We start from the raw sequence: 14,858 nt of genomic DNA, 5'->3' as shown, positions 1-14,858 counted from the left end.
AGGCCCGAATTTGTAATATCTTCTATATAAGTATATATATATATATATATATATATATATATATATATATATATATATATATATATATATATATATATATATATATATATATATATATATATATATATATATATATATATATATATATATATATATATATATATATATATTAGCTGTGTGTTATTTCTTCGATGTGATGTAAAATAAATTTAAATTAGCACTCTGAAGAAATAAAAAAAACCACACAATGTAGGCCGACGAAACAAAACAAAAAGGTTTCACTCTCTCTCTCTCTCTCTCTCTCTCTCTCTCTCTCTCTATATATATATATATATATATATATATATATATATATATATATATATATATATATATAAACACACTACAACCAAAAACAATGAACGCGGCATAATCTGTTTCGTAATCATTGTAAAAAAAAATTACATAATAATTCCTGGGACATCTATTAAGACTAGAGAAAAGCGGATTTTTTTTTTTTTTTTTAAATACTTTTATTTTCAATTAAAACAAGTACATCAACATCAAATTTTTTAACATAATTTTGAACATCAAATGAAAACGAAAGGCTTTGCATATAATGTACATAATGAATATTTACATGATGTCATATATTTGATTATAAAAAATTGCAAAGGATGACAGTAAAGGGGTGAAGGTCAAATGAATTTTTTTTTTTTAAATACTTTTATTTGCAGTTAAAACAAGGACATCAACATCAAATTTTTTTATCATAATTTTGAACATCAAATGAAAACGAAAAGTTTTGCAAATGTACATAATGAATATTTACATGATGTCATGTATTTGATTATAAAAAAATTGCAAAGGATGACAGTAAAAGGGGTGAAGGTCAAATGAAAGTGTCAGAAGTCTGGGTGGGGAGAGGAAAGGAAATTTTTCAGAGAGGGTCAATGGGACAGTGAAGTATTTTCTATGTAGGGAAACAACTTAAGTTGACTAGTTGAAAGGGTTTTGTAGTGGTCGCATTGAGTTTTAAAAGGTTGCAGTGTGAAAGATGAGGGGAAAGAGACAAGATTTAGAACTTTAAATAAGTTCTGGATATTGATGTTGCGGTGGGTGGTGAGGTCGTTGGAGCAGTTAAAGGGATTGTGGGGTTATCATGTCGGAGGGTAAAATGGATAGAGGGGGAGAGAGGAGGGGGTAGATTTTTTTATTTTTTTATTTTTATTAATTCAATTGTTTTAAACATTTAAATCAGTAATAATAATATATTTGATAGATTTTACATAGCATCAAAGACATGAACAATGAACATCAATCGCATATATAATAATCAAAGGGAAAAATAAAATGGCATAAGAACTAGATTAAAATAAGGTGTGCAAACTAGGTTTCTCTTCACTGCTTAGTTTAGTGTGCTGCGGAGTCAAAAGTTCACACTGTAGCCACCCATGGACAGAAATAGAAACGACCTTGGGAGAAGTGTCTCTGTAATCACGTACTGATCTATCATTCCGAAACTTTCCATGACATAAAATTGACCCTTGGCAATGAGGGCACGCTACCTTGAAATGTCCGCCAGTCCGGTTGAGTGGGGGGGGGGGGGAAGTGTGTGTGTGTGTTGGGGGAGGGGGTTGAGGTGGGTATCTCTTTCTACCATTCAGGTTGTGCATTTTAAAACCCGGGAAACAGAAGACTGTTCTAATGTTAATTTACTTGGGGGCTGATCGAGTGATGTTTGGCTTGAGACTGTCTAAATTAAAATTAATACTTTATTTATTTCTTTCCTGTATATTTCTTTTTTGTCTCAGTGAGAGTGCCCAGTCTATGTCTTAGCATTGCTTGAAATATTTCTTTTAACTCGATGTCCGTGTATTTTGTGAAAAAATATCTGACTTTGTTCCTAATTTGCCATATAGTCGATCTATAAATAGCCGTTGCTACTAGTCTGTTTTCGTCTTCTGTTCTTTGTCTAGTCGTGTTAATTAAATTAAGTGTGATTGCTTTATTTGTTGTGGCTGTTTGATTGGTGGTGTTTAATATTTTCGCAAGTGTTTGCTTTGTTTTCTGTACTAATATACAATCTAAATAAATGTGTTTCTCAGTTTCTTGTATATTTTGTTTACACGTTTGACATGTTATTTTAACATTTTGATTTTACTTTGTATTTCGTGAAACTGGAGTTGTGTTAAAAATCAGTCTGTATGCTACTTCCCTTTCTTTTGGTGTAATGCGTTTATTATGTAGGTTTCTAAATGTATCTTTAATGTCTATTATATTGTGTTCCCTGGCCCAACTAATTCTCGTGTATAAGGGTGTCGCTTGTTGTTTGATTAGGATGTCGTATATTTTTTGTGTGTCTTCCCCAATAATGCTTTTGTTTCCTTGGAATGTTGCTAGCGTTTCTTTATAAAAGCTGCTTATGTCATTTCCCCCATAGTGTGGTGTTATGATGTTTAATTTTAAAATGCTCTTTATGTTTAACCCAATGTAGTATTGTGCTAATGGATGATAATGTGGTTCTATCCTTATTCTATCCAGGTGTTTTAATCGGAAGGTGTTTATTTTAGTTTGAATGTCGTGTAGCCCTATACCTCCATTTAATTTATTTTGTATTAAGGTTTTGTGGCTAATGTTTCTAATCGTATTTTTGAAAATGAACTCTCTAATGTGCTTGTTTGTTTTTTTAATAAATGAGTTGGGTATTGTAGAGTTCGTCGCAACGAAAATTATTTTTGGAATGATATATCTGTTTACTAATGCAGCTCTGGCAAAAATGGTTGTATTGCAGTATTGGTATTTTTCCAGATTGTGATTTATTTTATTTTTCAGTGTGGTCCAAGTTTCTTGGTCGTTTATTGTGGGATCGCTAGTATAGGTTATTCCATAAATTTTGAGTTTGTCAGTTATTGTTATGTCTATGTGATAGTTATCTTTACCTTTCCATTTACCTATACCCATTACTTTTGATTTTTCTGCGTTTATTTTTCCCCCGCTCCCTTTCCCAAAATTGTTGAATTTTTCTATTACAGTCTGTATTGCTTTTTCTGTTTGTACTAAGAAAGTGGTGTCGTCTGCGTATGCAAGTATTTTCTTGCCTACCGTGCCTATCATGTCTATTCTACTACGTATTAGCGCTCCCTTGTGTCTATGTGTTTGTATTTTGTTTAATTCTGATTCTACTTTTTCAATTTTGTCCTGCGATGCATTATGATTGATTAACGTATCTAGTTGTCTGTCTAGTAGTTCTTCCATAATTTTCCTATCTGTGTTTATTTGCCTTGCTATTTTGATAGAGTATTCCCGTACCATATATTTAAAATCTTCCCAGAGATCTAGTGCATGTGTGTTTGATGCTCTCTGTGTGAATTCTGATGCTAGCTTCCTTATTTCTGTGATGTATTCGCTATTTTCTAGAAGAGTGTTGTTGAGTTTCCAATATGTATTCTTTGTTCTGTGAGTGGGGTTAATTTGTAGTTGAGCAATAACTATTTTGTGGTCTGTAAATGTAAGTGTCTGAGCGAGGTGTTTTACTTTGTTTACCGTTATGCTTTCATGAGCATATATTCTGTCTAGCCTAGCTGCGCTATGATGTGTTCTGCTGTAGTGCGTTGTTTCAGTGAAATTTAGTGTATTCTTGTGGGTGTCTTTTAAGCTTGTCGTTTTTATTATATTGTTTAATGTATTAATTTGTTCTTTATCGTGTTTTAGCCTTTTCGTTTTCCTGTCATTTTGTCCTATTAGGTCTGTATCATCAATGACCATATTAAAATCACCTGCTAAAAGTATCGTCTTGTTTTTGTATTCGGTATTTATAAGTTCATTAAGCGTGTGGTAGAAATGTTTTTGTTCTTGTCTATGTGTTGGGGCGTATATATTGATGATTGTTATTTCTGTTTTGTCAATATCCAATGTGATGCATGCTATCCTGCCCTGTTTATCCGTGTATGTACTTTTAATTTTGTGTTTGTCTGATGTACAAAGTATACTGGTTCCTCTGCAGTTGGAACCAGTACAGTGCAGTGAGTTTTTAATACCGATATATGCATCTAGTTTATTTGCTTCTTCTGTAGTTCCAATGTTAGTTTCCTGTAAAAGTAAGATGTCAATATTGTGTTTATTTATTATGTTGTTTATATAATGTGTTTTGTCCCTAGCCCCCCTGATGTTCAATGTTGCCAGAGTTAGCATAAATTGTTTGGGGTTTTCTTTCGAACATCTGTTTCTGGAGGGCTGGATGGTGGTGGTCTTTTAACGCCAAACTTTCCAGCCGCTGGTTTGCTATCCCGTTGGGCCCTGGTCACGGCCCTTTGAGGTGGCTTTACTGTAGATAATTGTTTTTTACTTGAACTGATTGCTTGACTATATGACAGTTGACCTGATATCATTTATTGTTTCGTAGACTGCCTCCAAATTTTCTTGATCCCCATCTTTTTGAGACCCTGTTACTATGGAATTTCTGGTCGCTATTATCTCCATGGCTTCGGCCTCTATGGTGGTTTCTGCTACGCTTTCGTTAACTTGCTGCGATGCTACAGTAGTATGATGTGCTTCAGTTTGGCCATCTACTTCAAAGGCATCTTCTACCTCTCTATGCCTTGCTTCTCTAAGCATTTCATTTTGTCTTTCTCCGTCAACATCATAACTGTCCCAATGCTTTAAGAAATTTCTATTGTTACTTAGATGCTCCCTAACTTCTTCTTTATCATTTGCATCCCAAGGCTCAATTGCCCTGTACTGTCCATCTACTAGCTGGACGCCGTCAAGAGCGCGAGTCCTTAAATGCTCACACATTTTAGGCAGGTGCCTGTCTGTGTTGCAGTGGCAACATTGCACCCTCCTCCCATTGAGGATTATAAGGACTCTGCTTTCTTTGTTGGCCTCATTTGTAAGTATAATATAGTGTGGGACACTCTCCACATCTTCTTTTTCCAGAGAGATGGTGAATTGGACCACATTTGATTGGTCTATTCTCTTAAATGTTGGTGTTGAGTCCTGACTGCTTATAGATTTCAGAATCGCCTTTAAATCATCGTCGCTTGTCTTGGAAGGCAGCCATTTCAGCATGCCCCTTTGCCCAGATTTATCGGCGTGGATTATTGATATTCTCTGCACTCTGTATCTGGATGTTACCCCTGGTGGCAAATCTTTGTGAAATTCTTTTAGGTGCATTTTCTCATATAGTTCCTTTGATCTAATGGTAACATACCATTTACGCAGTGTCCCGTAGTTATACAGACCTTCAAATTCAGCTGGTGATAGGCTACATAACATACATAGCTCTCTTTTTAGTTCGTCAGCTGTGAGGGTAGCTAAAGAAAAACCCTCTTCTATGAAAATCTCTAGAGTTTTTGGCGCATGTCCTGCCAAGCCAAACTTAGGCAGGAATAGCCGTTTGATGTATTTTTCCGACATAGTTGTGCGTGAGGCCCACCCTTGGCCAGGCAACACACACAAGAAATAAAAAAAGTACTTACAATGTATAAAATGTGAAGAAAAAAAATAACACACACACAAGGTTCCAAATGGAAATACACACAAGTTTAAATAAGTAGAGATGAAATAAATCCAAAGTCACTGTGTATATATATGATATTAATAAAATAGAAATCACATGTAGGCCTTAGGAAAAATAATTGAAAACATTGTTATCATTCACATACAGGGCTAAAGGAAAAATAATTGAGAAAAGGGGAAATGATCAATCTAATATATAAAGCTCAGTTCTGTATGTAATGCATATGTTTGTCGTTGGTCTTGGATAAATTTAAGTGTTAGAAAATTATCGTGCGCATTTGTCTAAATTTATGAGCTAAAAAATTACTATTGAAAGTGATGGGAAATAATTTTCATTTTTCAAATTATAGTAATAATTGTCGGCATGTTCATTAAACACAAGTTTTAAAAAAAAATAATCTTTTACATAAATTCTAATAATGTCTTTATTTAGTCCTATAGCACTTACTTCCCTTTGATAAATTAGGAAAACAAAATTACTTCCCTTTATAAAACCATTGCATTTTGTGGAAAATAATTTACTTTTTAATTACTTTGTTTTGGTTTTGGGAAAAAAAATTACATAATTAGCGGGGATTGATCAAGTGCAAATGTTGTAGGTATTTTACGGATAAGCTTGGAGTATTAAAATTGTTCATTAAATTGAAACAGGCGCGTTCGTTTAAGTGAGTGCAAAAGACTATGAATAAGTTGGGGTACTATAGTCGTTCATTAAGCTAAAACAGGTGATTCCGCCCCGGGCGTTTATGTTCGCGTTAGTGTTTTCTTTGTGTTTAGGTGGGTTTGATTTAGTGGTTTCGTTTTGATTTGATTCGTTTTTGTTCTTTCTTTTTTCGTTTTCGTTTGTGTTTTTTTTTGTTTGGGTTTGTATTTGTGTTTTTGGTTGGTTTTGCGTTTGGATTTGGTTTGTTTTCGTTTGCTTTTTCGTTTTTTTTTTTTGTTGGTATTGGTGTTTGTGGTTGGGTTTGTTGTTAGGTTTTTGTTTTCGTTTGCTTTTTTGTTTGTTTTTTCTTTGTGTTTGTATTGGTGTTTGTGGTTGTGGTTGGGTTTGTTGTTAGGTTTTTGTTTTCGTTTGTATTTGTAATTGTGTTAGCGTTATGTTTGCGTTTTGTTGTTTTGGTTGGTTGTGGTTTGGGTGGGCAATGCCGGGTTTATGATGATTACTAAACACACAGGTAATGGTCTTTAACAGAAAGGTTTTTTCACAGAAGCCAGAGCAAGGCCTGGCCGGGACGGCTAGTATCTAATATATAAAGCTCAGTTCTGTATGTAATGCATATGTTTGTCGTTGGTCTTGGATGAATTTAAGTGTTAGAAAATTATCGTGCGCATTTGTCTAAATTTATGAGCTAAAAAATTACTATTGAAAGTGATGGGAAATAATTTTCATTTTTCAAATTATAGTAATAATTGTCGGCATGTTCATTAAACACAAGTTTAAAAAAAATATCATCTTTTACAAAAATTCTAATTATGTCTTTATTTAGTCCTATAGCACTTACTTCCCTTTGATAAATTAGGAAAACAAAATTACTTCCCTTTATAAAACCATTGCATTTTGTGGAAAATAATTTACTTTTTAATTACTTTGTTTTGGTTTTGGGAAAAAAAATTACATAATTAGCGGGGATTGATCAAGTGCAAATGTTGTAGGTATTTTACGGATAAGCTTGGAGTATTAAAATTGTTCATTAAATTGAAACAGGCGCGTTCGTTTAAGTGAGTGCAAAAGACTATGAATAAGTTGGGGTGCTATAGTCGTTCATTAAGCTAAAACAGGTGATTCCGCCCCGGGCGTTTATGTTCGCGTTAGTGTTTTCTTTGTGTTTAGGTGGGTTTGCTTTAGTGGTTGCGTTTTGATTTGGTTCGTTTTTGTTCTTTCTTTTTTCGTTTTTGTTTGTGTTTTTTTGTTTGGGTTTGTATTTGTGTTTTTGGTTGGTTTTGCGTTTGGATTTGGTTTGTTTTCGTTTGCTTTTTCGTTTTTTTTTGTGTTGGTATTGGTGTTTGTGGTTGGGTTTGTTATTAGGTTTTGGTGTTTGTGGTTGTGGTTGGGTTTGTTGTTAGGTTTTTGTTTTCTTTTGTATTTGTAATTGTGTTAGCGTTATGTTTGCGTTTTGTTGTTTTGGTTGGTTGTAGTTTGGGTGGGCAATGCCGGGTTTATGATGATTACTAAACACACAGGTAATGGTCTTTAACAGAAAGGTTTTTCACAGAAGCCAGAGCAGGGCCTGGCCGGGACGGCTAGTATCTTAATATAAATATGTATATGTCTACACATTTTATTATAAAATCAAAACGCAACCACTAACGCAAACCCACCTAAACACAAAGAAAACACTAACGCGAACATAAACGCCCGGGGCGGAATCACCTGTTTTAGCTTAATGAACGACTATAGTACCCCAACTTATTCATAGTCTTTTGCACTCACTGAAACGAACGCGCCCGTTTCAATTTAATGAACAATTTTAATACTCCAAGCTTATCCGTAAAATACCTACAACATTTGCACTTGATCAATCCCCGCTAATTATGTAATTATTTTTTTTCCCCAACACCAAAACAAAGTAATAAAAAGTAAATTCTTTTCCACTAATGCAATGTTTTATAAAGGGAAGTAATTGTGTTTTTCCTAATTTATCAAAGGGAAGTAAGTGCTAAAGGACTAAATATAAATAATTTTCAGACATAATTAGAATTTTTGTTATTTTTTTAAAATTGTGTTCAATGAACATGCCGACAATTATTACTATCAGTTTGAAAAATGAAAATTATTTCCCAACACTTTCAATAGTAATTTTTTAACTCATAAATTTAGACAAATGCGCACGATAATAGTCTAACACTTTAATCCATCGAAGTATGTCAACGACAAACATATGTATTTTTACATGCAGAATTGAGCTTTATATATTAGATATCAAAACAAATCAATAATTACTTTAGTGTCTAATAAAGTAGCTTAACACTATTCGTTTTTACAAAACTATTTTGTCTACAATCAGAATTAAATATATTGTCATCATAAATATCATAATGAAAGTTTTTTAAGTCAGAGTAGGTATAAAAGCCAGCTTTTCAATGTAGAAGTAATACATTCGGAATAATAGCCTACATATCACTAAATAGTAAAATATCGGTCTTACATTTCAGATCATGCACTTTTTAATTAGCTACTGACTTTTAGTGTTGTTTAAAGATAATTTTTTGAGTTTAAAAAGTTTCCCTCACATAAAGCCTAAAACACGACATACAATTAGCTCACAGAATTCTTCACCCGCACCAAAACAGGTACCTACTTCGTACATGCCTTCCCCGTAGGTTCCGTCTGAGTACATCACAGATATATACGTCCAATTCTGCAGCAGTAAAAATTCGAAAACTGCTTCAATCTGAAAAATGTTAACATTGTGTAGGTGTATTTCATTAGTTAATTACTACTAAAAATAAGCTATAATGTGTTGTTTGTTTGTGGCACACATTCTAACTCATTTTTTCCACGACTTATTTGCTTCTATTTATTAATATATTCTGAAGACAATGGAAGAATATTTAATTGTCATTGTATATGTAATACGTTATTAATATAAATGTAAAGATTATCAAATGAAATAGCGAAATGAGAAATTCAGTCTACTCAGAACTGTGAACTCTGGGTAACTGCTGGATGGTCTTAGGTAAGGGTTAAATGGGAGAGTTGAATGGGTGAGTTGAATGGGTGAGTTGAATGGGTGAGTTGAATGGGTGTGTTGAATGGGTGTGAGTTGAATGGGTGAGTTGAATGGGTGTGTTGAATGGGTGTGTTGAATGGGTGTGAGTTGAATGGGTGAGTTGAATGGGTTAGTTGAATGGGTGAGTTGAATGGGTGAGTTGAAAGGGTAAATTGAATGGGTGATTTGAATGGGTGAGTTGAATGGGTGAATTGAATGGTTGAGAGTTGAATTAGTGAGTTGAATGGGTGAGTTGAATGGGTAAATTGAATGGGTGAGTTGAATGGGTGAGTTAAATGGGTGAGTTGAATGGGTAAGTTGAATCGGTGAGTTGAATAGGTGAGTTAAATGGGTGAGTTGAATGGGTGAATTGAATGGGTAAGTTGAATCGGTGAGTTGAATAGGTGAGTTAAATGGGTGAGTTGAATGGGTGAGTTGAATGGGTGAATTGAATGGTTGAGAGTTGAATGGGTGAGTTGAATGGGTGAGAGTTGAATGGGTGAGTTGAATGGGTGAGTTGAATGGGTGAATTGAATGGGTGAGTTGAATGGGTGAATTGCATGGGTGAATTGAATGGGTGAGTTAAATTGGTGAGTTGAATTGGTGAATTAAATGGGTGAATTGAATGGGTGAGTTGAATGGGTGTATTGAATGGGTCAATTGAATGGGTGAGAGTTGAATTGGTGAGAGTTGATTGGGTGAATTGAATGGGTGAGTTGAATGGGTGAATTGAATGGGTGTGAGTTGAATGGGTAAGTTGAATGGGTGAGTTGAATGGGTCAATTGAAAGGGTGAGTTAAATGGGTGAGTTGAATGGGTGAGTTGAATGGGTGAGTTGAATGGGTGAATTATATGGGTGAATTGAATGGGTGAGTTGAATGGGTGAATTTAATGGTTGAGAAATAAATTAGTGAGTTGAATGGGTGAGTTAAATGGGTGAGTTGAATGGGTGAGTTGAATGGGTGAATTGAATGGGTGAGTTGAATGGGTGAGTTGAATGGGTGAATTGAATGGGTGAGTTGAATGGGTGAGTTGAATGGGTGAGAGTTGACTACATTTACTTGCTTTACAAAATACCTGCATTCATCTTGCACGATAAAATACCTACATTTAAATAGCTTGACAAAATACCTGCAATTACCTTGCTCGATAAAATACCTAAGTTTCTCTTGCTTGACAAAGTACCTACATTCATCTTGCACGATAAAATACCTACATTCATCTGGCTTGACAAAATACCTACATTCATCTTGCACGATAAAATACCTACATTTATCTTGCTTGCCAAAATACCTACATTCATCTTGCACGATAAAATACCTACATTCATCTTGCTTGACAAAATACCTACATTTACCTTGCACGATAAAATACCTACATTTATCCTGCATGATAAAATACCTACATTTATCCTGCACGATAAAATACCTACAATCATCTTGCTTGACAAAATAGCTACATTCGTCTTGCACGATAAAATACCTACATTCATCTTGCTTGACAAACTACCTACATTCATTTTGCACGATAAAATACCTACATTTATCCTGCACGAAAAATACCTACATTCATCTTGCACGATAAAATACCTACATTCATCTTGCACGATAAAATACCTACATTCATCTTGAACGCTAAAATACCTACATTCATCTTGAACGCTAAAATACCTACATTCATCTTGTACGATGAAATACCTACATTCATTGAGTACTCTGGAATGACACGGAGGAAGTAGGGATACTTTTCTTTGTCACTCAGTGCTGGAGATGTCGCTGTGAAACTGAGAAGTGGCACGTTGGCCCCGCTCAGTATTAGACCCGCGGCCTCACTCGTTTTGCTCTGCAAGCAGCCTATGACGCCCACAACATCGTAAGAGACAATGGAGTCTCGGGAGTCAGCGTTCATGACGCACTGTTTGTTGAGCCTGGACCTGCGCTGTTTCATGAACCCGATGGCCCGCAAGACGGCCGCGTCAGTGGCGAAGTGGTCATCGAGCATGATGAAGCCCAGCTTGACGTTGGGCAACATGGACTTGTTCCTGTTGACCAAGTTGATGGCGTAGGTCACCGACTCTACCAAGTGAAAGGAGAAGTCGTTTGGTACAAAGAACATACCACCGTCTCTCCGCATTTCTGTCGCCAAAATGCCACCAATCAAAAGGTCGCCATCTTGGTAGTACTTCATGTCAGAGAGTTTAGTTTTGACGAGCTTCCGGGTCGGCATGACCCCATGGTGACAACACGTGACCATTAACAGGAACCCAACAACGCTGAGCACATCAGCGGCCATAGACCGTCGCAGAATGGATGGACGGCCAGACTTCAGTCAAACTTGATGGACGGCCAGACCTCAGTCAAACTTGATGGACGGCCAGACCTCAGTCAAACGTGATGGACGGCCAGACCTCAGTCAAACGTGATGGACGGCCAGACCTCAGTCAAACTTGATGGACGGCCAGACCTCAGTCAAACGTGATGGACGGCCAGACCTCAGTCAAACTTGATGGACGGCCAGACCTCAGTCAAACTTGATGGACGGCCAGACCTCAGTCAAACTTGATGGACGGCCAGACCTCAGTCAAACGTGATGAACGGCTACATTCAGACCTCAGTATAATTTGTTGACGGATAGAAAAACCTTGACATTGTTGAGAGCTGGTGAACGGGTTTATCTAGGGTAAAACATTAATGCACTAATAAGCCTTCTAGACATCATAAACAGGCAGTCAACTATCATCAGTCAGTTATCATCAGTCAGTTATCATCAGTCAGTTATCGTCAGTCAGTTATCATCAGTCAGTTATCATCAGTCAGTTATCATCAGTCAGTTATCATCACACCGATATGTACCAACTGTCTACACATCAAGAGCAGTCAACTATCATCAATCAACTATCATCAGTCAAATATCATCAGTCAACTATCATCAATCAACCATCATCAATCAACTATCATCAGTCAACTATCATCAATCAACCATCATCAATCAACTATCATCAGTCAACTATCATCAATCAACTATCATCAGTCAAATATCATCAATCAACCATCATCAATCAACTATCATCAGTCAACTATCATCAGTCAACTATCATCAATCAACTATCATCAATCAACTATCATCAGTCAACTATCATCAGTCAAATATCATAAGTCAACAATCATCAATCAACTATCATCAGTCAACTATCATCAGTCAAATATCATAAGTCAACAATCATCAATCAACTATCATCAATCAACTATCATCAATCAACTATCATCAATCAACTATCATCAATCAACTATCATCAGTCAAATTTCATCAGTCAACTATCATCAATCAACTATCACCAATCAACTATCATCAATCAACTATCATCAATCAACTATCATCAATCAACTATCATCAGTCAAATTTCATCAGTCAACTATCATCAATCAACTATCACCAATCAACTATCATCAATCAACTATCATCAATCAACTATCATCAGTCAAATTTCATCAGTCAACTATCATCAATCAACTATCACCAATCAACTATCATCAGTCAACTGTGTCTATCACACCACAAAGGTGTCAGTGGTCAACTAGACAGTGATACACAGGAAAGTGGTCAGCATGCACCCAAAATTGAATGAGTAGACATAAAACAAGCTTACCAAAACTAAGACTTGTCATATTTTCCTCAGTGTGATCACAACTAGTGGCATCTCGTGCCGGAAGTTTTAAAGTCTAGACAAATGCGCACCAAATTAGCACAGATATTCTTACACTGCCTTGTGGCGGGCTTCTCAATGAAATAGAATAGTACACGGGAAATTACTTGCCAAATGCGCAAACAGAAAACAAAATTAATAAAAATATTTTTAATAATAGCAAGCTTTTACATATTAATGCAGCAAAAAGTGAAAAAAATTATTTTTCTTTAAATATTGATATTTAAATAGTATTGCATTATTATAGGCCAATTTTTAAATTCATTTATTTTCTACGTTTTAGTGCTTTTTATTTAAAGCTTATTATTAAAACGTTTTCTACAAGCGTTTATTTAACTTGGTTTCTTTGTCTCTCTGTCGTGCGTCTGTCATTCCAAGTTTGAATTGAAACTGTCAGTTAGAAATGCTCGAAATCTCGTTCACCAGTTTCGATACATGACAAGTACTACAGACAGACGGACAGACTGTCGACAGACAGAGGAAGCAAGTTAAATAAAAGCTTGTTTAAAAAAAAGGTTTTAATTACAAACTATTATATAAATATGCACAAAAAAGGAGAAAATAAATGTTTTTCCGTAAAATATAATAATGTACGACTATTTACATAAGTATAAAGAAAAGGGGGCCATTCAGAGTCAGAGTTTCTTCCAGGCATCTCGGTAAAAATTTTTACCGCCCCCCCCCCCCCCCCCCGAACGAAATGAAATTTATATAATTTATATAGAAAATATATACTTTTAACAGTGTCCGCCCCCCCTCCGAAGAAAGTCTACCCCCCCTCCCGAAAATTTCAAGTGCCCCCCCCCCCCCCCCGAGAAAAAAGTCTGTAAGAAACACTGGGGCCATTATATTAATTATTAAATATTTTACTACATTTTTATTTAAATTAAAACCATTTATTTTCTTATTTTTGTGCATTTATCTACATACTACTAAAACTCAACTTTTTTACATGTTTGAATATTTATTTGTTTGTCTGATTTGCTACTGGAGAGAATCTGTACTATGTGTAGAGCTGTAAAATAGTATGTAGGTAGAGGACAATTTTTGTTTTCAGGCAGACTGTTAATCACAAATTTATTTAAAGACGTTAATTAATTTATTGATTTATTCATTGGTAGATTAACCACATTAGTGACATCACATGATTTGTTTACTTTTGACATCAACAATGGCGGCTTCTATTGAAGAAGATTGTGTTCCCATTCCAATGTTTAACGCGTTCTAAAGCTAATTTTCTGTCGGCTATAAATTTAACAATACGTCCGTTTGCTGTATTTATTACGTTCCAACACTTATATCAATTTTCAACTGTCTTTTTCATTTAGTTTTAAAATAACTTTCTCTAGATCTACAGATCAGCTGTCGAACGAAGAAAAAGTTATGAATCTAGATCTAGATCTAGATCTAGGTCACTAGACTTAACGTAAATTCTAGATCTAGACTTAATGTAAATTTGACATCTAGAATCTATTTCAGACCTTCAATATTTTATATAAATCTTTGTTTGTTTAGCTATGCAATTGGCTGATTTAAGATAAAATTTAATTTGAAAGTTACTAGACTTAGATCTCGATCTAGATAGGGCCTATGCGCGTAAATCAAGTTGCATAAAGAGACTCATAGTATTAAGTTATACTAGAAAAAAACATTATTGATGTCACGAGTCTAGACCGCTAAGTTGTTAGTTTAACAGATTTCATGCGGGTGGCACGGGTTCTAAACATATCACGTCAATGTTAAAAAAAAATTCTATTTTTTTTTTAGATGTGAATGGTAAGTTTGACTATCTGAACTTGGCGGGATACAGGGCAGATGAAGTAGAGTTCATCTGTTTCTTTGTCCTAAGCATATGAAGGGATAGTGTGGTCAGAGACATGCTCGGCCGGAATCGTTTTTTTAAACGATAAAAACATGTTGTCTGAGACTTGGCGGGACACTGGGCA

General features: G+C 35.2%; 1 protein-coding gene across 1 annotated transcript in view; it reads right to left on the bottom strand.

Annotated features, from left to right (window-relative positions):
• Nucleotides 1–11,577, bottom strand: part of LOC131938090 (metabotropic glutamate receptor 3-like) — a 29,962-nt gene extending 18,385 nt beyond the window's left edge. Inside the window, exons 1-2 of the mRNA XM_059295986.1 lie at nt 10,911–11,577; nt 8,799–8,891 (exon numbers count right to left, since the gene is read on the bottom strand). Of these exons, the coding sequence (XP_059151969.1) occupies nt 8,799–8,891; nt 10,911–11,501 (684 nt within the window). The 5' untranslated portion in view covers nt 11,502–11,577. The remainder of the gene's footprint in view (nt 1–8,798; nt 8,892–10,910) is intronic.
• Between the last annotated feature and the right edge of the window lie 3,281 nt (nt 11,578–14,858).

Source organism: Physella acuta, unplaced genomic scaffold, assembly GCF_028476545.2.
Source record: "Physella acuta isolate Inbredline_101_S28 unplaced genomic scaffold, ASM2847654v3 ptg000233l, whole genome shotgun sequence".
In the NCBI taxonomy this organism is placed as follows: domain Eukaryota; kingdom Metazoa; phylum Mollusca; class Gastropoda; family Physidae; genus Physella; species Physella acuta.
The sequence above is the reverse complement of the archived record's forward strand: the minus strand, read 5'-3'. Positions and strand labels throughout refer to the sequence as shown.